Here is a 26,511-nt window from a genome sequence, read left to right on the forward strand (position 1 = left end):
ACGAAGAGGCTCTGAGGCAACAGGTCAAGGGTGCTGATTGTTAAGCAGGATTGTGTGATACCCACAGTCAATGGCACAAGTGCTGTCGGTATGTTTGAGAAAACAGTTTGGGGCACTAACTGAACGCAATGCATTTTGAGGGTGAAATGTGAATAATGCTTTGGTGGGGTGAAAGTGAGCTCTGTTTGTAAGACAGAATGATGTTATGCTTACTGACTAATTGGTGCTCTCTCAGCAACTGTTTTCAATCTACCTGACTGAAGCAGTGAGGGGAGCTACAGAGCCCAAAACCGCATGTCTTTTCTAAATTATATATAAGGATGCATCCCGACTGAGGACCGTAAGTGTGTTGGAAATTTTTATATAATATTATGGTAAACAAACTTAAAGAGTTCCTGTAGCTCAATTGGTAAAGCATTATGTTAGCAGTGTCGTGGTCCCGAATTCAATCCTTAGGGAATTCACATACTGATAAACTGTATACCTTGAATGCACTGTAAGGTTGCTTTAGATAAGAGTCAAATGCATAAATGTTTACAAAAGTTTTTTATTTATTATACATCTTAGAATAATAGTTAACCCATTAAAACCATGACATATCTGTATATGTATGTTGTGACTAAAGGCATCCAAAATAAATAAACTTATATTTGAGCATCTTTAAAGTAGTCACCCTTTGACTAGAATTAAAATCGTACACTTGGCATATTTTTCATCTTGAGTTCTCAACCTGGGAAGCTTTTGAAACGTTATTGTGGGAAAATCCATCTATGCTGGACTCTTATTGGCTGCTTTTTATTTATTATTTGGTCCAAGTAATCCAAAGAAATTGTTATAAAAAAAACTAAAATTCGATTCCAATTGATATCAATCCAACCGCAGTTGGGTTGTTTTGATTAATTAATACAAACTCTACACAAAAAAAAACACAGCGAGCTAACTAACACGGTAAAACCATGATAATATAATAAAAAACATGATTTCAAAAAATAACTATTTGATTAATACAGTATGTTGGCACAATTTTATTTTTGTCTACAAACGTAATTTCAGTCATTGAAACATACACATTGAGATTAAAAGTTTAAGATCTTAAGAAACATTTTTGTGATCCTAAATTTATGACTGGTAGTGTGTGTGAATACAGCTCTTTGGCATGCAGTTCAACCACAACAGAGATATTTCCCATTTTAAGCTTTTGACCCCAGTTTGTAAAACAACTTAAAAATGTACATCTTAATCGTAGCCCCATAACTCTAGTCCACTTCAAAGTAAAGTTTTCCATCATTTTTAACACCCTGAGCAGCAAATCAAAATGATTTTCTGTGGCAATTGACAGCGTGCCACAAATGCTGCTGATGGATCTTAGGCTGCATTGAATCCAGAACACTAAAGTCTGAGCGCTTTGATGGAGGCTTCATGTAATTCTCGACTATCAAAGTAATATTTGTTTTGCTGGTAAAATAAGAACTCCGGCATTACAATCTCTTTAGATCCTACTGTTACCTTGACTACAATGAGTATATAGAGCAAAACATTACCGCTATCTCCGCAATGGCTCGGATGCATCATAATGTCTCGTTCAACAATGGCTCCAGGATATAACCATTATATTCAATCTAATCTAAAGTGGTAGGAGTGATAAAGAAAACATGGAAAGCCATTATAACAACTGCATGCCCAGAATTAACGTGAAGAATAAACCCAACCCTTCGTTTCATTTAGTTTACAGTATGAAATGATCCAGAACACATGGAATAATGAAATGACAACAATTTACCAACACAATTCTATTGGATTACAGACACACTGTGTTGTCTTCAGCAGAACCAAAACCAGACCTCTATAAGTGAGTTTTCAATGATCTCAGGCAGATGGCAAGCACAACCGCATTGCCAGAGTTCATCACAATAGGTTTATCAAGAGTCATGCTTATTCATGGGTAAATATGAGGTTCATTTGGGGTGTATTCTGTCTGAAAACTTTGAATTCATCAATGTCAGCAGCACCAAAAAAAGTGTATCATTTCCTTTTAGACTACATCCAACCAGCATTCTCAGGACTTTGTTAAACGTTGTCAGAAGCCCATCTATACCACGTCTCTGCAATTATTCATCCTACCATTTTGTGTAATTATAGATTGCGAGACAGCCGATATGTTTAGCTTATGGTTCAGTGCTTTTGCAATGAACTCCCCTCTCCTAGTTGTGCCGAGAGCTTTGTGACGGTGAGCTTGTCTAAGAAACCGGTGGTATTCTTTGTCCTTGGCCAAAGCCCAAAAAACTGCAGGCAATCTGCCATCACTTTATCTTTAGTCACTGAATCAATATATGCAGAGGATGTATTTGAATGGCAGAACGTATCTTAAGGAAGATCGGGAGGAACCGTTAAAACATCAAAATTCAGCACGACTGCCTCAGATTCTGATGCGAGGCGTATTGTCTAAAAGTGGAAAATGAATGTAAACTGAGTTTATTTTTTACTGTTGGTGAAAACTGTGGGGGGACCTGAAGGTGGATCTCAGTGGGCTTTCGAGTGGAAATACGCGAATCGCCCACAGGCAGGATTAAATCACAATATTTTATACCTCTTCTCTTAGAACATGAGGAAAGGTTGAGTGAACGTTCCTGTAGGACCTAACCTTAATAGTGCTCTTTGCCTTGCTGTACAACTTACTAAATAAAGATGCCCCGTGGAGCTTTCATCCCAGCTACCCTATGCAACCGTACCTGGGTGAGGTACAGCTGCAAAGAAATCCCCAAAGGAATTCTGGGAAAGAGTTTTTGGTTTAATAACCGAGCAAACTGCACCACCACCGCTTGGCAATCTGGTGCCTGTAGATAGCAGCCTTCCTAGTAATACTTCATTAGATAGAAACTAGCTTTCATTCTCTCTACAAGCCACCCCATCCATCAGGCACAACATACCACCCTGTGCTCAATGGCCTATGAGATTGTCCATTTAAGGATGAACATCTAAAGACGTATTACAGCATCAGTTAAACGAGACTGCAGTGACTTACTGTTTCTATGCAAAAGTCAAATGATTGAACAGAAAACAAAAGACCTCTCCATGTGTGACAATTAAAGACATGTTATGTAAAGTAATAAAATGGAAATATGTGCAAAACCTGCTCAAATGACAAGCTTGGACCACCATGAATGATACATTTACATATGGCAGAGGATGGTCAGTCTCAAAGTCACTGGGTGTTTTTTGCACTGTGATCAGTAAAATGAAAAAAAATCTCTGTGTGTTTGTTTGCAAAAATATCTATTCATAAAGGTCCAAATTTAGTGGCATCTAGTGGTGAGGTTGCGAATTGCAAGCAACGGCTCACTCCACCCTTCATTTCGAAGCACTACGACGCAGATAACGTATTTAAGAAATTCACTCAGTAAAGCAGTTTGTCCTTTCAAGGGATACTTCACCCCAAAAACAAAATACTGTCATCATTTACTCACCTTCGAGTTGTTCCAAATCTGTATATATTTCTTTGTTCTGGTGAACACAGAGAAAGATATTTGGAAGAAGGCTTATAAATGCTCATATGGTAGTCAATGGGGGGCAAAATCTGTCTGGTTATAACAAAGAACAAAGAAATTTAAACAGATTTGGAACAACTCGAAGGTGAGTAAATAATGACAGAATTGTATGGGGGGTGAAGTATCCCTTTAAGGGCTACTATAGAAACACCATGGTGAATTCCATATTCCATGTAAGGCGATATAGATAGAAATGGCTCATTGTAAGGTAATAAAAACATAACGCTTCATTATGTAAGGTCTTTATACACCTCTGAACACATAGTTATGTATATTATATTGTATTTCTGTCAATAGATCCTCCAAAAAACTACACACTGGACCTTTGAGGTTAGGGGATACAATATACCGTCTGCACAGTATAAAAATCATTACGTCTATGAAAAGTCATGGAAACACAATGTGTGTGTGTGTTAGTAATTCAATGTCTGTGAGCTGGTGGACATGCAGTGGTACTTGCCCGCATCTGCATGTCGACCACCACACTGCACAGCTGTGACCAGATCATGTCTGCGTCCCTAGAGAGACACATCCCACGGGCTTGCTTACATCCATTAACACAAGCAAACATGCACACATTTCGGCTGTGCATCAGTGGCTCCTTCTTTGTTGTCCAGGAATTACACCGAATTTAATGTACAGTAATTAAAGGACTGACAAGGGCAAACTTTACGCTTATTACTCAGCTCTCGCCCCAGAGAAAGACAGCATTCACATGGCGTTTGCCCAATCTCTATAGAGAAAACCTAAATCCTCTCGTTGCTTAAACTTCGACTTTGTTTACACTCAGACGTTCATAAATTGAGCATTACATTAAAATATACAGTAAGTGCGTAATTGACTCCCATGGTAGGAAAAAATACTTTTTTTTATTCTGTTGAACACAAAAGAAGACATTTTGAAGAATGTAGTACAGCAAACATTTCTGGGGCACTTCTGACTACCATTGTTTTTTTTCTACTATGGTAGTCTATGGGTATTGAGATCTGTCTGGTTATAACCATTTTTCCAAATATCTTTCTCAGTGTTCATCAGAACAAGGAAAATTATACACATTTGGAACAACTCGAAGGTGAGTAAATGATGACAGAATTTTCATTTTTGGGTGAAGTATCCCTTTAAATTGCCAAAATTCACAAATGCTAGTTTGGTCCCAGGTACTAATTCAAGCCCAACTGAAAGGCCCACTTTTTCCTTGATCTTAAACAGCCACGAAAAAAAACAAGATATCACTCCAGTTTTTTGTCAGCATTCTGCATGTATTGTGGTCATTTCAGTTCAGTGTCTGTTGCATTTCAACAGAAGAAAACCTCAGCAATGACATAAAGTCACCAACACCAATGTGAAAGACTGAAAGAATGCTTAGACTCATCAAAGTTGTGAAAAAAATCAGGCTTATTCTATTATATATATTCATTTTTGATCTGATCCTAAAATACATGCACATTGTGTTCATTTTGACCCCTTTGTGCCGTTTCAATTTTTTGCAAATTTTGCAGTTGAAAACATATTTTATCTGGAATTTGGAAGAAATGATGTCACTATTTTCACTATTTCACAGATGAAAACAAAAATCCTTTTACCTAAACACATACCTATAAATAGTACATTTAATAAAACTGAAAACAGTTTTGGAGTTGACTCTTACATTTTCTGCAGCTGTAGAATATCCATTCGTTCTGTCCCCTTAGCAATAGTAAGAAAGAACCAGACAAGACATACACAAGAGACATGTATGCACAACTCTAAATGCAGGGATGTACACACACTGCAGTCTATAAACAACAGAATGCAGAACGCACACTTATCACTGTAATTAGAGCCACGTTTCATAAGATGAATCTCACACGTTCAGACGTACTCTTCCATTAACTGTATGGGAGAGTTGAGCTCTGACGTTTAGCAGTTCAGTTTCAAACAGAGTCCACGCTCAAGCTGTGTCCATTATTCCCACAGCGTTTTGGAGGGCAGTGAGAGAAATCAGCTTGGAAGCGTCCCCACCCCCATTTCCCCCTTCTGGCATCAAATCAGTCATTCTTCTCATTGCCCTCAGCAGCAGGAACAATCACTGGGCAAGTATTTGTTTTACATTTACGGTACAGCCGGCAACAGCACCTACAAATCGCGTTTGCTGGATAATCAAAGAGATGGATGCCACCTCTGAAAACAGCTGTGGAATGTGTCGGATGAGCATGTCCTGACTGTGCAGCATTATTAAAATAGATCAATACAACGAAAATACAGCATGTATCAAACAAAGACTATAAAATGTCGTTTTACAAAAACACAGTCAAATACACTTGGCAACCCAAATGCAATTCATACAGCTGTGGAAAAAATTAAGAGACCATTCAAAATGTTCATTTAATCAGCATTTCTAGATGTACTGTATTGTGACCAGTCCAGTGTCTGTTGAATGTCAACAAAATCAAACCTCAGGAGTGACATGAAGTCATCCAACAGCAATGTGAAAGACTGTCAGCATGACGACACATGGAAACTGTGATAAAAATCAAGGTCATCACATAAAAAAAATATTTTTGAACTTTTAATAAATACGTGTACAAATATGACTGTTGTATTGCTTAAATGTGAATATGAACTTGTTTTCTTTGCAGTATTTGAGGCCTGAAAAAATACAGAGCATCTTTTCTGTTATTTTGACCTGTTTCTCCAGTTTTCATTTTTTCAATGCAAATAGAAAGCATATTTTTATTCAAAATTTGGTAGAAATTGTGTTCGTAGTTCACAGAATGAAACAAAAATATTAATTTCACCTAAACACACCTAGAAATAGTCAATTCAGAAAAACTGAAGATGGTCTTTGAAATGGTCTCTTAATTTTTCTCGCGTCTGTATTTAGACAAGGAGGTCATCAGCACGCTTGTTCAAGCACAACATTGTAAACGACAAAATCCAAGCAGAGACTGTCTGAATCTCTGCTCTCGTAAACACAGAAGTGTGGACTCTGAATGAGCCTGGCGGCCGACTCTGACAGCGAATAACATGTTGTTGTGTTTAAAAACCTGTTCAGCATCATACTGCACGGTGCCCTGGGTCCTCGGGGATGTGTGCGTCTAGGTCAGGGAGCAGCAGCCAAGAATAAGACTAGAATAACTTCTGGCTGTATTAGTATGACTCACTAGATTAGAAGGTCAGCAATTAGAGCCCCGTTTCACAATCCAACAACAAGCACTTAACTACCTGTTAAACAGCGAAAAGTGATGCTTTATAAGAGATGCAATAGTTTCAGCACAACTACAGTACACTGGACCACACAGAAACTCATCAACAGAGTGACACATATTTGATCATAACTGAACGTATATATGAGGTTTAGATCTTTTAACACACCCCCTGTGCTCTATCATGTTGCATTACATTTTAATTGAACGTGAGCTAAAATGGCAATGCTTTGTTGAAAATCCCTAACTGATTGCGACAACACGACAAGATGCTTTACATAACTTGGGGCTCTCGGTCTTTTGAGAATAACAAAAATGTATGGCAGGGGCTTAGAGCTCTGCAAGGGTTCCTGCACTCTGTGTGCAAATCTGACTAGATGCATTTGCTCCTCTGTAAGGCATAAGCTCCAGAGATATCTGTACGCATGATAGGGTTGCACGGTGTACCGGTGCTACGGTAGCATCGCTCACGGAGGTCAACAGTATCACTTCAACACAGACAAGTCCACTTGTCAACCCCAAATACGTATTGGCATGGCAAGATACATCTCTGAATTGGAAACATTAAAGGTAGTCAGAAAATAAAAAGAACTCGTAACTTGATGGTGGGTATTTTTGAGTATTTTTGTACTTGAGAATAATCATAGTCTGTTTCATATCACACCTGTTTTTTCTAAAGCAAACATTTCAATCAGAGTTTAAAAATGAAAAAGGTTCGAATTTAACTTACTAACTCTGCTAGTATAGGGATAGTTCACCCAAAATGAAAATTCTGTCATCATTTACTCACCAAGATATCCTGAAGATTGTTTGGTAACCGAACAACGCCGGTACCCATTAACTTGCGTTAACTGCACCGTTCAGTTACCAACATTTTTCAAAATATCTTCTTTTTTGTTATCCAGAGGAAAGAAAGTGATAAGGGTTTGAAATGACAAGAGGGTGAGTAAATGACAGAATTTTCAATTTTTGGGGGGGTGAACTATCCCTTTAACCAAGTTTAAAATCAGCTGTGTTTTAAACTCTCGTATTTGCGATTTGGGACGTTAATCTAATGAAATGCTCTTTAGGAAACCTAATGGCCTATGCAAATATTATAACTCCAGCAATATCATCTCGCATATAACGTGACTATTCAATTTATCACCCAGCTCCCGTTTAAAGTAAATTCATCTACTACAAAAATAAGAATACGCTCTGTCCAACAAATAAACACTATGAATGACAAGCATTGAATACCTTTAAGAATCATTGCACAACAAACGCACAAATTATGCTTTTTTTTGCAAATAGTGGATATTTTATCCACTATTTAATTGGATGAAAACCATTCCACGCAAACAATAGCAATTATCACACATCAAAGTCCATCCCTACACAGGACTGAAAGTAAACGATGGGCATCCCTGCTGTCTTAATGATCCAAGACCAAACCGGTGACCTTTAACACAGCTAATGATCTTGAGTTCACTGAAGTTACTGATGGGGTCCTTTAGCAGGGCAAATGTTACGTGGGGTTCTCTCTTTAATTTCTCTCCAGATCTTTCAAGTGGATCTGTAAAAGGCTAAGTGCTGTGGGCACTGCCGGCAGCACCCAGGCCCGGGCGAGCGGATGGGTTCTGCCTGCCTGGGGATGTGTTGAGAGGGGATAAAAGGATAGAGCCACTGCTCTGGGACCGATTACTTACATATGCCCTGTTAAATCCTTGCATGCTTACGCTCCTAGTGTTTGCTTTGTTTGCAATATTTCAGCGATGTGTGTGCATAAAAGAAAAACGTGGTGAGAAATACTGTAAAAATCTCAATAACACATCTGTATTATCAAGGACATCTGCATGCATGGTGCTGTATACAATTCACCAAATAAATTAAGGTTATTTCATGTCCTTAAATCTGATTGGATGAGAGGCGTTCCATAAATGTTGATATGTGACCAAAGCAGCACTTAGGGCACTTTGTGTATGTATGTATCATTGTATGCAACAGTAACCATTAAAAAACACCATTATGAAATTTGCAGACGTTTTCCCAAATACCAGATTTTGTTTGCATAAATCATTGCATTTATTGACCTATGCGTGGTGCTGAATTAAAAGTCTATTCTGTTAAAACAACCCTGCTAAAAACAGCGTGAAATGTTAATATTCATCCTGTTATGATTTGCGTCAGAGGGAGTAAAGCTTCCTTAAAACCTCATAAAGCATGATGATAATGGCCAAATCAAGGCAAAGTGGAAGCCAGAAAGAAGGTCTGTAATAAGAAACAATTGTGTTTAACAAAAGGTCTGTAAATCAATACAACAATCAATAGACAATCTAGTTGATTAGGCATCACATGAAAAAAGGTCAAATTAACTCTCACAGTGTTTATATAAACACTGTGAGAGTTAATTTGACCCTTTTTAACACTGGCGATTTTGCTGTGTGGTAATTTACACTTCACGTTGATCATTTCACGAACATTCAGCCACACGTTTTCCCGCGCTTTCTCATTTCCCTGTTGTCACACTTATGAAAGCACAGTGATAAATAGCGATTGATTAACTTCGCGTCTCCCCGGGTTATCGCACCCCCAGAAATAGTAAAAACCCGATGCCTAAAAGCAACTCTGTCACAGAGTAATTCTCACATTTCCTAAGGCGTTATCGTCAGGAAAGAAGGAGGGAAAACAATTTGAAGACGAAATTCCATATATACTTCCATAAAATAATTACCTGTGGGTTTATCCGTTGTGCGCAAATCACTTACCAGATTATTGAACTAATCATTTACCAGCCCAAAATAATAATATACTTTGTTTGCAGCACTCATATTAAAATATTTGTTTCGCAGGTGCGCGCGCTGGCTTACAATGAGCAATATGAAGGACGACGTATTACAAAAGGTTAAATCAATTGACTACTAAATGCATCCTTGTGTATTCCGAATGTTGGGATTATTGTGTTTCTGTGCGATATGCACAATTTGGACCAAGGACAAGTAATCGTGCTCTTCCTGGAAGACATTGGGGTCAGATTCAAAAGATTCAAAATTTGGGGTGCTAACATGGCAGACAGTGAATTTGCATAATATGTCGTGTTTTTATTAGGCCTACCTGTTATTTACACGGTTTATATTTTAGGACGGATAAAGAATTAATTTTCTCTGAGATCAGACAAAAACAGAGGGTTGCACTTAAGGCACGAGCCTTTGGCACGTGCGCAGCTCCTCAAGACCGTGCAGCACCTGTGTTCACCTCATTCTCCATTCAAGGGGGCGGTGGTCGTGTTACTGCATATGAGGACTTAAATAAGAACAAAACTTAGTTTTATTTACATGAAATCAACCCGTCCATGCCACAAATATATCTAGAGAAAAATCCTGTTTTCCACATGAGTGCGTAATAAGCATACTGCAAACTACACTTACTGTACAGTACCACGAAACTGACACAGACCCCACTCTGAACGACAAGTAAACGCAAAAGTATTCACCTCCGTGTCGTAGATTTTAGTGATGAGTGAGAAGGAGTACTGTCTGGACTCGCGTATGTGTTGGATGGCCAGCTGAACGGCAGGCTCGATGCCTTGACTGATGCTGCTCATCATCGCCGACTCGTTCATCGGCATCAGGACCATGATGGGCAACTTCTCACCGTCCCTCGTGTACCAGTTGTTATCCAGGCCATGCCTTGATTAATCGTGGCAAACCTTCGCCAATACCGGCTGAAATCCCAAGACGGACATGAGTAGGCATCCCGACAGAAAGATCATCTCATATCTGCAGTCCCTCCGGGACGGAGCCATGCTACCGTTCAGGAAGAACAACTATCTACCTTCTCACTGTCCGGGCATCGCAATCTTAAGATTCGTCTTGGAAAAAAGGCATTTGATGGTTTAAGATGCAGTGTATGCAATGCAATGGTTTTGCGGTGTGGCGTGCGCTCGATCTTGACAGTCGTTGATGGTTCAGTGCAGTAATTCCTGCGGACCCAGTTGAGATGCGTAAAACCAGCGGATGCCCAGGCTCAGATGAGGTTAAAAACTATGCTGGTTCTCCTTTCGTGTTCCACACCGGTCCTTATCAAATTCTGTCCGATTCAATCCCTCTTTTCTTAATAAACAAGCAAATGCGCAAAACACAATCCGCCGTCTCTGCGTCTCTTCCGTTACGCAAAGGTGTGGAGCGCTCTTACGAGTCAGCCGCAATTGCGAACGCAAATTTAACACACAAATATATTCCAGACAGTTGACAGTTGAGTAGCATCTATATCCGCAAACTGTTTCCGTGTAGATATCGGTATAGGTGAGGTCGTAGAGGGCGAGCAATCCGAGTGAGGGTATCCGTGCGACGTTTCGTTGACAACCCCGAACGACTGAGCTCAGTGATGCTGCTGCTCTGGAGGACGCGGCTGCTCGAGCGCTTCACTTCTTTCGCGCGCTTGCCGCGCAGTGCATGTGTATGTGCGCGTGTGTGCAAGCGCGCGTGACACATAGAGAAAACATCTACAAAGATGTTCGCGCAAAAAACAACCGACTGACAGGCAATGGAGCTGCTGACTCGTAACGTGTTGAATAACCTACAAAATACGTGTGAGGTAATACGTAAGGTAAATTGCCCACCTGAGCCCTATAGGTTTAAAACATGTATTCACATCTGCGTAAATATAGTTTTATGACACACGGTTTTATATCCATTGTTTTCTTTGAGAGGTTCATAAGTGTACAGGGTGACAACACCTCACATTTACGTCGTAATATATTGAATAGTGGGCCTATTCTTTTAAAAGAGCATCTCTAGTCATTGAAACACAGCATTACAATGCATTAAACACTGCCACCTAGCTATAGTAGTGACGCATGTGAATTAAGTTCACGGTTGCTTAGTTATTTGTAGGTATTTTAATTGGACTTACTCGATGTTGTACCAAATTTATTTATATCTGTTCTGCTATGAAAATAATCACAGGCGAAAGATTTGACAGCCATTCATTCATTGTGTGTCTGAAGAGACGCGAGATTCCGCGCTGCTGTCCAGGGTGCTGAAATTAAACTGAGTGGGTTTTGCTTACTGTCCACACCTCTATTCATATTTTGGCTAAGCTAGACCTGAGTTAGCATACAGTATCAATAGTATTATTCACTTCGATAATGCTGATATGTTATTTTTATCCATAAACCTGGCGATTAGAAATAAAAAATAAAGCAAGAGAATAGCATGGCTGTTATCGGAGCAGGTAATATTTCAATTGGAGCAGTCTTGTATTATTATTTTGCATGCAGTATTAATGGCATCATGTTAAGTTTAAATGGCGAAAAATAAAAATGTCTCTGAACAGATTAAAAGACCACTCAAAGTTATTTAAAGTTTTTTTTTTCTGAATTTACTATAGGTATGTGTTTTGGTAAAATGATTATTTTCGTTTCATTCTGTGAACTACTAACATGTTTTCTCCCAAATCTCAAATAAAAATATTGTTTCTATTTGCATTTATTTTCAGAAAAAAGAAACTGGAGGAATAGGTCAAAGAAAAGATGCTCTGTATTTTTCAGCCCTCAAATACTGATAAGAAAACAAGTTCATATTCACTATACAACAATTTGTTGTATTCGCAATACAACAGGTACAAATATTACCAAAGCCGCTAAGGAGCTGAGTGAGGAACTTCGTGACTCGTCAATCATCGTAACTCTTGCATCTTCCTTTTTATTTATCATTGTGAACAAAAGTAGCTACGATAAATATACGGTCAACAAAAAAATATGTGCTCCCGCACTCACCCCCATCGTTCCTTCCAAACACATACCACCACATGTGTTTAAACATGACATAATTAATGACACTCCCCCTTTCCCTTCATCACGTGACAGTCACCTCCTCACATGGCTCCTACAGGTATATTTGTTCATGTATTTAGGGATTTATGTGATAGCCTGGATTTGTATCACTGTTTTCATGTGTCTTGTCATTCTGTCAGTCTTTCACTTTGCTGTTGGATGACTTCATGTTACTCCTGAGGTTTGATTTTGTTGAAATTCAACATACACTGGACTGGAATGGCCACAATACATCTAGTAATGCTGATTAAATGAAAATTTGGAACGATTTCTTATTGTTTTGTGTGGCTGTATTTATCCCTGTTGTTAAACATTTAATTGTCGGTGTAAAAAACTACAGCTTTGGTGCAAATGTTCAAAAGATGTGGAAGTATACTGCTGGTAAACCAAACTTTAAGATTTACAATGCACAATAGTTTCACTGATTATTATTGCTTAAATTCAAATACTTCAAGTATTGTTCGAACACATGGAACACAATGCAAGAAAGCTAAAACCATGAAATATGTGCAGTTTAGTACTAAAATAAAGGCCTCTAGAAGATTCTGGGTCCTCTCAACAATAAGCAGCAGACCCCTAATACAGAACCACTGTTAAATACCCAAGGACTTTACCCTTTGTAAGAAGTACTGCAAAACAGATAAAACTGTGAAGACATATTTTATCCTACTGGTTTTTGTTTAGGCACTGTCTATAGACCCACTGTACAAGCTTTGTTGACTTTACTCACGATTGTCTTTGTATTGCTTACTGATGTGAGATTTTCCAGATGAAGAAATAGGTCATGTTCCCATCTGTTTGCTTTATTCAGGACACCACCCTCTCTACTTCTAGAGAGTAAGATAAGAAAATCAGCCATAGTACAAATGCGGTGGATTAAAATACTGTACAGGGACACAGGGAACATAAAGTCTTCAGGGCAAGCCCAACTGTTGTAGACAGTTGACATTTTTTACCAATGGCATTGCATTAGCCATTTACAAGACAAAGATAGCATCTTGTCCATATTTTATCCACAAAGTACAGATTATTGATATACAGCAATGGAACTGAGATTTGTTTTTTATATGCTGGTTCTCATTTATTATGAAATATGTCTCCCTTACTGTTTTTATTCCAAACACATATTATGGTTTTCCAATGGACTACTTGCACGTAGCCTTGTGACATACTTCCGACTTGAAATCATACAGCTCACTAGGTTCTGGTTATATGTATTTACAATAGGGTGTTGCGCCCTGTGAAACCTAAACGGTTAAAATTAAGATTTTTACGCACATACAGTACATTATCAGTGACATAAGAAGAAATTTTTAAACATCACTAGGTATATAATCTTAAAAAGATCTGAGAAAGCAATGGCTGGTGAATGATAGCGTTTCACCTTTTCTCCTCACTGAAGGAGACTAACAGGGAATCATAGCAGCACTGTTTGGATTGAACAACTACAGACTTCAAAAACTGCCGTGTTTAATGCGTGAGAGAGCATGGAGCTGACCAACACACGCAACACGTTTTTTATTAAATGTTTGGATCACTATGTTGTGTCGTTTTTTTATTGACAAATGTAATGCTATCAATGTAAATGCAAGTAAATGCAATTTCTGTCAATAACTATAGGCCTATGTAAAAAGTGTAGTTATAACATTTAAGGATAAACGCAACAAAATTTTGCGCAGCTAATGTATGTATTTATTTGGCATTAAATCTGCTCTTTCTGCACATTGCCATTTTAAAATACTCATATTTTTAAATACTTTGCAATGTGAATGAACGTTTAATTAATTTAAAGAGTAAATATTACAATATCCTTAAAATTACATTTCATGCAGTGTGTAATGTTGCTGTGTGTGAATGTATGAATGTCGTTAAAATGTATGAAATATAATCTATTAAAGAGACTGACATTTAGGAAAGCGATGGACTGCTGCAGGGTGCATACAACGGCTTTATTATTCAGGAGTTGAGTATACATTTATAAAATATATTAGGAGGTGGACTTCTGCTAATTTAAGATCTTTCATAAAAACCCACATTAAAGCATGTTTACATCACAAACAGGATTTATTGTTTTTAATTATGAATAGTATAATGCAATGTATAGTATAAAGCAATGTAAGTCGCTTTGGATAAAAGCGTCTGCCAAATGCATAAATATAAATGCATGTAATTAAGTGACCGCCCTAAAAATAGAAATAATCTACCATGATCTCCGCATGTAGATATGCTGAACACTGTTACCGGAAATGACTCGCATCGAGGAGAACGCGGAAGTCTACGTGCAAGTAGTTCATTCACACTTTGATAGAATATTCTAGAGGCCCATATTTGTACTAATGAAAACTGCACATACATTATGTAATGGTTTTTGTTCTCTGTTGTGTAAATTACAATTCTGTAAAACATCTTTTTTATTATTATTATTATACCACACCGTAATTAGTTTATAACAGGATTGTAATATACATGAACAACTCTCCTTTGTTATTCTCTAAATGAACAAAAGTATTATTTTGAATGACAACTCTGTGGTGACATGTCTTAATGATCCCGGTTTCATTTATGCCCTGAAGAACCTGTGAAGGCCACACTTGGTGCAGGTGAATCCATAGCTATAGGCCTGCCTGCCCCACACACACACACACACACACACACACACACACGCACACACACACACACACGCACACGCACACACACACACGCACACACACACACACACACGCACACACACTCACACTCACACACAGTCCTGGCTGACATGTCTCTACTTAATAGAGATTAATGGGACAGCCTGAGGACATTCTTCAATGCAGCACTGACAATGCATTCCTGCTGGATGCATCCTGAATTTTGAATGTCAGATATTCAAAACAGCATAAATGAAAAATGAAGCCTTATAAAGTTGCCATTCCGAGCTCTCTTGGGGACTAGCCATTTATTAAGGAAATTATATCATAAAGTGTTATCAAATTACGCATGAGTGATAATCATTTTTGATTCCTGTGAGACGAGTATTCATTAAAACATGCGATTCATGGCACGTCACTTCTGCAGGACAACACAGACTCCTGAAAAGCTAGGATCAGGAAAATGTAAAGTTTTCAATTATATTTTTTCTTGATTATTTTACAAGAATGTGTGGGAGGTATTCAGGACGTATTCAGATGATTTTGTCTTCCACACAGGAGCACCAAAAATGGATCCGTTATGTACCTGTTAACATTGACATGATGAACACAAAGTTGATATATTGAATCAAATTAACACTCACAGCTGTTTTTCGAAATGTTATTCTTAAATAGAAATTTAGGTTGATGTACTGTTCTAGTGCTCAATGCATTTTAACTCAAATTTCAAAGATCTGCTAAAAGCTTTGAGCTGCTAAAGTCATCTTGAAGGCCTCATACCTTTTCTCTGGGGAGGGTCCCTGTAATGAAATAGGGTTAGGGTAGAGGTATTTCTAAAAGCAACCAGGTCAAATTGTTTTGTTTTTCGTTTCTGGTTTGTGTATATAGTTGGAAAAGCGTCAAGAATGTTAACAAAAAATGTGCTTTTGTTTTTTTTTGCCAGAAGTCACAGTTTTGCAAATCCTATGCACCAAAAGGAATTGAGTGATTCTCAGCCCATTTACCACAGTATGCATAAAATACACATTTAACAAGGAGGTAAAATGAAAGCAGTGCTACAAGTTCCCCAAGACACATCAATTGACGTCCACAGATTTAACGCAGGGAAGACTACTCGTAATGGAAAATGTACAAATGTGCAGTTTGATGCACAATCACAGTATGTTCTTCATTTTAATTATCTGAACAAGTCTGAGCCAAGCAGTTTATGTGTCTGAAGTCTGAATAAAGACTATGATTATTGTGAAGTCTTTAACAGATTATAAAATAAGAAATTAACACCATATTATCTCAATATACAATAGTAGTATGGCAGGAAATTGCATGTGTATGTAGCTAAACTATTGACAGTATAACATACTTTATTACATACTTTAACTTTTTAATTAAGAGGCAATATTTGCTCCCTAGATGTAATTTGTAAAGCTTTTTTTTCTAACTATATGTTTAATCATCTAATTCATGCATTTACTGTAACTAGATTTGACAATAAATTCTCATCTCCTTTTCTTCATTTCTGGCCCAAAATGAAAGTTCTTTCATAATTTACTCACCCTCTTGTCATTTCAAACATGCGTGATTTTCTATCTTCTGCAGAAACAAAAGATGATATTTTGAAGAATTTGGGTAACCAAACAACACTGGCCCCAATTGACTTCCATTGTATGGAAGCTAAAGAAGAATCACTAACACATTTCTCAAAAAATCTTATTTTGTGTTCCACAGAATAAAGAATCACATACAGGTTTTGAATGACATGAGGGTGAATAAATTATGAGTCACTCAGTCATTCAGTCATATATTAAAGCAAGAATCCATGCCTTACTTAAAATAATGATACTTGTTGGCTTACAGTATGTTTGACTTTGACTAGCTTTTTTTCTTATTGTTCTCTAGATTAAGGATCAAATTGTTAAAAAAACAAAACATCACACTATACTACAAAAATCAGAAATAAAGTAGGAATTTGTATATGGGCGTGCCTTAAAGGCGCAGTTTTTCATTTACAGTGGCCACTAGCGTTGTATTATAGATTTGCCACGAATCGTTCAGTCCAAACACGACGGTGGCCACCACAGTACAAAAAGATGTCGTTCTCATGTTGACGCAGGGAAGAGATCAAGCAGGCATTAGAAAGACTGTAGAAAGAGCTATGTCTTATGTATTACATAAAATAAAAGGTTTGTGGATTTTAAGTATAAAAAGAAGGATAAATGTCATGTAGGAGCTAGGACCTGTGTTAATATTATAAAGTCTTTCCAGCAGAGACTGGTTAGGACCCGCGGTACTAAGTCTTTTAGCAGAGACACTCACAGATATCTATGGAGATACTTTCCATCAGAGAGAGACGTTGGAGAGAAAGATCGGCTTAAAATCACCCCCGAGGAGGATGCTTTGATTCGGATCAGTATGTGAGTAACATACTAACATACCAAGATATGTTGTTGTTGTAATATTAGCTGTGTGACGGAGCAGTTTTGAGCGTCATTGTTTATCTGGAACCGCTTTAATATTGTACTCATCCAGATACTGGAGAGAGAGAGCGCGTTGGCGCTAAAACTGTATGGAGCGCGTGTTTTACTCTCTTACTCAGTGATGAATAAACTTTCAGTTAATCCGCGGGTCACATGCTTTCTGCACCGGAGAGCGGGATCCGTACGGATCACGGATCATCCGCGATCTGTTTTCACCACGATGCCGCAGCGGAGAGGAAGAGAAAACGAGTCTTGTAGAGTTGTTTGTCCGTTTAGGGCTGCTGTACAAAACATGGCGGCGAATTCCATGTATGTAGGGCCGCTCTTGTATGTAGATATAAATAGCTTATTCTAAGGTATTACGAACCTAATGGTTCATTACATAAGGTCTTTATACACCTCTGAAGAAATAGTTTTGTATATTATATCGCATTACTGTCAATAGATCCTCCCAAAAACCCCATACTGTTCCTTTAACACACTCCCCATTTATTTCTACAATTTCAGGGTAACAATTTCCCGAATGAATGATTTTGTTACATTGATAATAAACTCTCACCGCACAGCATTTTCTTAACATAGTAACACACTGCACAACATTGCTGTCAACTACCAGGACTGCTACAGCAGAGCAAAACAATTCACAACATCTGTCATATTTCACGACCATTGACAATGTGATTGCAGTACAGTCCCTATATATATCATCATTTTGGCTGTTTTATCAAACATAAAATACCCGCCTACCCCCTCCCGCATTTACTTTCTTCCTCTACAGTCTCTTTTGCTTGTCGAAGTGAGATGGACTGCCTCCTGAGGCCTGCTTCCCCACTGACTGTACAGTAATAGCCCCCAACAAACAACATGATCAATATGGTTAAGTGTCTGTGGAGAGTGCCGGTAGAGTCCAACTACCTGTCACATCCATCACCTGCAAGGTTCAACATCACTACGAGACTTCCACCACTCCACTGAGCTCAGACAGACGCTCGGCTGTCCTCACCGTGAGCACAATCCTGCCCAAACTTAACACTTCACGATGGATTCACAGACGACTCATTTTCCCAGCAGCTCATGCGCAGAGGGAGCAAGCGAGAGGTTTTAAATGGGTCTGGGTGCTGTTTCAGCATACTGGGCTTTCGACCTGTTTGTGTTTGAGCAAACAGATGCTCTGTTCATTAGTGAATGTGCTGAGGGCTTGCCCTGTTCCATAAGGCTTAAAATAGATGGCAACAGCACCTGATTGTCTCTTTGCTAACCCTGCAACTATTACAGATATTGTCTCTCTTTCTCCCGTCTAGAATATAAAAGGAAGCGCCAGATTTGGCAAGAACCAATGAGCTTTAAAACACTGATATCAAATAGGTGTAGCTCATGATGCGCCATATCTGGATGAACAAGCACCAATGAGAATAGAGAACTACACAGATGGGAAGATATTTAGTGAATTGATTTCAATTTCAAACCTTTACACTTTTAATGCTATCAAATGGTTTCAGACATCTACAACACAAGTTGCATGTAACGCTTTGGTTTCAACACTCAGAATTACATATCTGAGTTGGTTTGTCAGGACTCAGCCATGATGTGAGTGACCGAAAGTGTCCTGAAATGCTTTACCGACATCCCAGGTCTCTTCACATGACACGTCAGAGTGAACCCTGTGGTTTTCAGTCACTCAGGGTTCTGGACAATTAACCTTGCTTTCAACCGATCCCAACCACACAGCTCTCTGTCAGCTCTGCGAGCATCAGGTCTTCCCCTTAAGTGTTCTTCTTTCTCTGCCTGCTCAAACCATCTCCATCTTCACATCTGCCTTTGCCTGCATTGAGAATCAGATCATAGCTAACTCGGAGGGAAAACATCTACAACAGCTTGAAACTAAAGGAGCTGAAATCCCCGGAGGGCCGTGACCACACCAGCAGAGACATTGAATTCATATTGCATGAGTTTGAAATTATAATAGCGTGATTTGCTTTTCCTTTGCGTTCATTGTGAGCATAGCGCTCTGGCCATGTCTGCTAGAAAGTATTCGTCATTTTTAGGGTTGCTTAAAGTCAACATAAAATCTAAATTGGTTCGTAATACATGGGTGGTCTTTTTATGTTTGATTGTGCAGCACATGCTTCGACTGAAGAAAAAGGTTCGTCTTTGTAATCTGTCAATCTGTCAAATGGAACAATCTGCTTCCCAACTGAATTCATCTTATTTATTGCATCACATCACCTAGGTCACATAGACACACAAGCCACGTCAGTGGAAAAACAATGCTTCACTAGCAAATAAATAAACCTTCGCTTCCGGCACTGTTTGTTAACCGATCGATGAAAGAGAAGGAGGGCATGTTTAGAAAATATTAAAGGAATAGTTCACCCCCAAATAAAAAAATTTTCATAGTTTTCTCACCTTGACGCAGGCTATTATAATTTACTAAACTATTAGAGGTGGTTTCCCGGACAGAGATTAGAAGTCAGGGCTAGGCCTTAGTTAAATTTAGGGACATTCAAGTAGCTTTTACAAACATGCCTTACAAAAAAATATATTACTTGCATTCTGAGACAAATCCAGCACTGATCTATTTTAAGATATGTCAGCGCAAGCTGTTTTCAGTTTAGACAGCTCTAACATTTATTTTAGTCTAAGACTAGTCCATCCCTATAAAACCACCCCTTATAGTTTACTATTAATAGCAAACTATTACAGTTCACTAACACTAAACACTAAAAACTAACTACTAACACCAAAAACAGAGTATCTGCATAAATGTTATTAAAAAACTAAAAAAAATTGAAAACAAACAAAAATTTTAAATATTGCTTTAGCAATGAAGTGAAATAGGTTTAAATTGAGGCACACAATTGATTAACTGAAAATAAAAAAATGAAACTAAAACTAAACCTGAAATAATAATAAATAAACTTATATTAGTAACATAAAAACAATAAAATGATTAAAGTCAATAACAATATTTCTTAAAATTAAATATAAATATAAAGTACAAGCTATTTTAAAATATTAGCAAAACTGCAATACTCAAACCAAACCATAATAATTTTGCCCCGATGCCCAGTATAATAGATATCCTCTCTTGAACACACACAAATGAAAATTACATTTTGATGAATAAAAATACATTAAAATGCCATCATGTTACTGTATATGGTACTCAAAATGATGAAGCTCCCAAACAGCGAATACATCTATCACTAAAGTTATTCAAATGACTTCAATGGGTTAAGAAATGTCTTCTCAAGTGAAATGAACTATTTTTGATTGAAACCATTAAAATTTCAGATTTTCTGTAAATCAATTTGGTGATGCTAGTGGCACAGAAATGACACTTTTAAATAACATATGTGACCTTCATGCTACAGCCAAATACGTTTGTGTGTTTACATCACAGGCAGATTTAGCTTCTTCCATCTTCTGCAAACATGGCTCTGTTGAAACAAGCTACGTGCGGAATCAACAAAGGACATGATACTGGATGGAGTCACAGTGCTCGGGGAGGCAGGTAAATAACTCGTAAGCTTTTGGTAAATCGCTGCTTGTTCAGAACAGTACAATCAACATCAGAAGCCGGCCCTTGGCGAGCATTACCTTCATTCTGCGGATAAGAGCAGATATTACGCGCCATCGTCTGGTCCCTTTGAAAGCACGGTCTATCTGATTGTGGGTTCACATTAATGCCCTAGTTCCACTATATTGGGTTTACCTTAGTCAGCCAGCAGCATCGGGTGGGTGGATTTGGCTGCAGCTCTATATTTCCTATATTTAGATCTATGCATTAGTGTATTCTGCTCTCTCCTGGAGCTTGTTTCCATGACTTTCCTTACAGTGGAACTTTGCTCCAGGACATCAAACCGACATTAATTATGGAAGAAGTGAAATCCGTTGAGAAGGAATGTTTGCAACTATGATTTAAGGGGTCGGAATGATATTGCACAGACAAAGGAGATTAATGACAATGTGAAACACTTAGCTCTGTTAGACGGTATGGATTGGTGATGGAGTCCTGATGTGTTTGCTGTCTTCTCGTCTATCTGAGGAAGGCAGGGCAGACCCAGCCAGACAGTGCATTAGGATCTCCTTTTCTAGAAACACTAGAAGTACTAATGCCACGAAAACCTTGTAGACCTCCAACTCCTGCACCCTAGTGGTAAGATCATTGGGCTAATGACCCAAAAATACTAAAATGTTTTGTCACAAGCTACTAATACTGTAATATTAATAACAACAATAGATTATTATTAGGGGCCAAGCCCCGAAGAGGCTATGGCCACTATTGCTTCTGTTGGTATTATTATTCTTCTTAACCAATGGTAGTCTATGGTAGCCCTATGAACCATACGTAGGAAAATGGTGACACTTGGCACACTTGAAGAGGTGGTACTCATTAGTCATGTGACCAAGTATGGGGTCTCTAGCACTCACTCTATAGTGCCACCAACAGTTCAAAAATGCACTTTTCAAACGGTTGTAACTTTTGAACCCATTGATCCACAGTAATTCTACTCTGCACATGTCATGCACTCCTCACGCTCATCGCATTCCAAGTGTTACATTCAGACCCCGCCCATTACCATAGCATAGCGGCCATCTTGAAAAGTACAGTATCACGTTTTTTCGCTGCTGGTCCTAGAAATTGTGACCGATTGTCATGAAAATTGGCTCAGACTATCTTTGGACTGAGCTGCACAGACGTGACCTCAAAGAATTGCGAATTTCATCGTTGTTCAAAAGTTATGAGGTCGCAAACTTTTCAAAGTTGACCCAAAAATATTTTGGGAGGCTGTATCTCGGCCATTCTTCAATCTATTGGTACGAGACTTTGTACGCTTCATCGACACCTAGGACTGGGGGTCCTTGCCAAAACAGACCCACCTATGGGTCGCGAGATTTGAAAAATGGCTAATTTTGCTCGTAACTTTTGAAATGTTTGTCAGACATTCGTGATCTTGGTGTCTACGGATTCCTCGTGCCGGATCAGGTGAGTACAATTATGTTGCTATTGGATAATATTTGAAATTTGTCATAAATTGCGATATCTTTTAAAACGTGTGATTTATGGGCACCAAATTTTTTAAGTATTATTGAATTATAGTCCCGTACGTGCCTGCGATGCTAAAAGACAGCGCCAGACACCAGCGCCAGCGTTCTCGTATTGAACTATTCTGAGTAACGTTTTGGGCACCACTATGCAAAATGGCCTCCTTGAGTTCATTCCCACCTATTCCTCTGTTTCTCAAATACGTAGTATTTCTGTTATTTCAGCCCCTACAGGGATTGGCTCATGTCAATGTTTGAAGCTGCGAAAGCTCTCTTTGGGATCGTGGGTCAAGCACGTCAACTAAGTGGCACAACCAGATAAACTGTGAGCTTCGGGAACAAGAGGTTGCCGGTTCTGAGGAGTCTGCGCTTTGTTCTTGCCTGTTCTTAGCTCTTCAAAGTCAACCGAGCCTGTGACATTGTCTTTTTCTCATAATAAAGTAACTTTACTGTATATGACATGTGGTGCATTAATATAGGAAATGTGTGCCGTGACTTTATGCTCAATTACGTTACCTGTTTTTCATGTAAATTGAACTTCTGTTATTTTTGGTCTGTACTGCACCTATGGTGAATGAATCCTGTGATGAGTGTTTTTGTGTAGAGTCTGCACTTTAGTCTTGCCTGTTCTTCCTGAACTGGCCGTTTTTCATGTGTGTTCCATTTATGCCGTTCTTTCGCTCTCTTGGCTCTGTGCTATGCTTGTGGCGCGCCTTCGGGGGCTTGGCCCCGTGGTGCTGCTTGCAGATCTTGTTATTATTGTTTTTGTTGTTGTTAGTAGTATTATGCATACTTAATTTTTATTGACTATTAATTAACATTTAATAATAATAATAATAATTAGTAGTAGTACTAGTAGTATACAATATTATTATTAGTTATGTATACATTTATTATTATTGTTGTTGTTGTTGTTGTTTTATTTGAACAACGTTTAGTTTGTGAAGTTGTTGTTTATAATTATACTGCTGATTTATTTAGAATTCAAAGGGTTTTGAAGGTCAGTTTGTGTAAAGGTTGCCTTGTTAAGACATTTCCTTTTTTTCTAATTTTCTTGTCAGATAAATAAACAAGACTAAATCATGCAGAATATGAAAGAAAATTGGTCATTCATTAATATTTAATGATCCGGTAACAAAAAGCATTATTGGTCAAAGGCAAACAACCCACAGGGAGATTGTGAGGGAGTAATTAGCTTGTCTTTTACCTGAGCCAAGATTTATACAGAAAAAACAACATGTCAAATATCCTAATAATACACAGACCCATCTATGCAAATTTGCTCATTTACATTCATTCTCCTGTCACACACACACACACACACACAAACGTAAGCCTGTTTCTAGCAAATCCTTCCATCTCCCAGCATGCCGCCCCATCATCCCATTAAGAGTCCAAGACACGCATCATGTGACCGGGGCAATCGATAATGATGCAGACTTCTCTTATTAGCAGAAGGTACCCAACCGCCAGCCAACCTGCCACAATCCTTCTCACCTCCTCTCAGACGCAGTAACACAGACATTGCTTTCTGATGCACGAGCTCAGAAGCCTACAGTGATACGGAAAAACTTGACAGATGGGGTCAAGCATTCACAGGGCTTAGATCTGCGAATTAAAGAATGTGGTGGTTGGCACTCTGACTTTATTCAGAAGGATGAATTATGCAGCTTTTTAAGGAAAGGATATTGCATTTAAAACCGTTTTATGAATGTTTTGGTCCTAGGGAAGCTTGTGGTATAACATCATTTATGTAGAATATAATGAAGTTACAATGGATACATTTTGTGCTCATGACAGAATAAATAAAAAGGCTGATTTGCATGGTATAACAGTCTCAAATAAAGACTCGCGCTTTAAAAAATATGTAAAAATAGGGCACAATGTCACATATTAATGTAAAGGAATATTCAGTATTGAATTATTTTACAGCTGCTTCACATGTATTTCAAATATTTGCATTAAGTTTTAGTTAAATGAAACTTATTAAAAATACAAAATCACCAGTACATTTGTGATTGCATTTTTCTTTCATTTCATTTGTGGCAACTTGCAATATACAAAGGGTCTAAATTAAGAAGGCCGCATTTAAAAAAATTACAATAGTGAATTTATGCCCATGCAGGAACAACTGCACAGTCGACCATTGGCCATATAAGCAGGAAATTCAATTCATTAAAATCATAATTTAAAAAAAAAATCTAGCTTTATTACTAGCTTCATATTTTACATTTTTTTATGTTAATTGTAGTTTACTTTTAGCAATCTTGTGTTTTTGTCGTTCTCTTATTTTATTTATTTGTATTAATATACAAGTTACATTTATTGTGTTTTCAGATTTAATTGTTTCAAGTTAGTAGTGCCTCAACCCAAACTTATTTCAGTTTATTACACATCGCTCTAGAATTCTTCATTCTGATTGGCCAATTGCAACATTTAAAAGTCTGATATTCCCAGATAACAATCACTCAAAACTAATAATACATGGTAACCGGCACATCATGTTGACAGGCACAGTTTAATATTACACAAAATGAAGTATAAATATGTCCTTTAATAACATATATGACATTATATTTACAAATGATTAAACCAAATTGCCTGTTCCTGGCATTTGAATGTCATGTCTTACCTTAAAACCAAAAGTAAACTGGTAACGGAAGGTGCATTCGCTAAAAATGATCTTATAAAATATTTCAAGTTAATATTTCATGTTTAATAACTTACTTCTGACGTAAACAGCCATGTAATAAGTGGGATAATGTTCAGACATATACGGCTGTTATCTGAAACAAACCCCTTCAGTGTGATACAAGACCCTCCGCTTCAATTCAAAGACCCCAGCTGTATCTACTGACCAGATTATAAAAGAGATCTTTGCTAGTAAGCAATAATCACCTAGCATGCAAACACTCAGAATACCCTAGTAACCACCTAGCAATCACCCGGGACACCCTGCTAACCTCACAGCAATGTCCTGGCAAAAACTCAAGTTTAATCTACAGTTTACGCCTCTGATCCCGAACAACATGGAAAGAGTTCTAATAGTGTGTCAAGCATATGGTGTGGTCCCATACGGAGAGAGAAGCTTATTTGGAAAGTCTTCAGTGTGAAATTGTAACCCCCCAAAGCTGATGCGGACTCACAATGGGCACCACAGGAACACTGACCCTCACCACCTGCAAAAAACCAGTGGGGGACCAGTAACCCCAAGCAATTAGCATACAACCACTGTCTATATGAACTTCCTCCCGCTCGGCTGACAGGCGTGAATGTTCCGGAGTCCCAGTGCTGGGCCTCATCGATTCCCTCTTTGAAAAGGTCGGTATCTTGGCACGACACCGGCACCCCCTGTACAATCCCATCACAGCCCGTTCACCCACCGCGGAGATGGCGGACCAATCGATTGCGTCAGGAAAGCCCGCTGTCCACTTAGAAAGAAACAGGACACCTGTAGCAAATAAGTAGTGCACATGCAAATGTCTCAGCATTCTCTCCCCAGGAATTTGCTAAAACTTTGGCAATCTCAAAACAAAGAATATATGCAATCTATGGGATCCGACAACAAAGCGATTGTACTCCTGACAGAAAAATAGATGAAGCGACGCCACCGAACCTGTCAGCAGTGGATGTCTTCAAATCATTTTGGGTGGCTGTCATGTGCGAGCTATGAGTGACACATGAATTCTTTGTAAAACAGCTTTCAAAGCACTTGAGCTTCAGTCTACCGCCAGAAAATAAAAACTGTCAGAGGACACTCCTCTTTCTTGCCTGACACATTACAAACATCTTTCATCTCGAATATCTTGCATGTTG

The 26,511-nt window shown here is 38.3% G+C and overlaps 1 protein-coding gene across 1 annotated transcript in view; it reads right to left on the reverse strand.

Moving 5' to 3' along the window:
* Positions 1–11,246, reverse strand: part of gabbr2 (gamma-aminobutyric acid (GABA) B receptor, 2) — a 179,716-nt gene extending 168,470 nt beyond the window's left edge. Inside the window, exon 1 of the mRNA XM_057354280.1 lies at positions 10,203–11,246. Within this exon, the coding sequence (XP_057210263.1) occupies positions 10,203–10,346 (144 nt within the window). The 5' untranslated portion in view covers positions 10,347–11,246. The remainder of the gene's footprint in view (positions 1–10,202) is intronic.
* Positions 11,247–26,511: the final 15,265 nt, after the last annotated feature.

This window comes from Triplophysa rosa, linkage group LG16 (genome assembly GCF_024868665.1).
Source record: "Triplophysa rosa linkage group LG16, Trosa_1v2, whole genome shotgun sequence".
In the NCBI taxonomy this organism is placed as follows: domain Eukaryota; kingdom Metazoa; phylum Chordata; class Actinopteri; order Cypriniformes; family Nemacheilidae; genus Triplophysa; species Triplophysa rosa.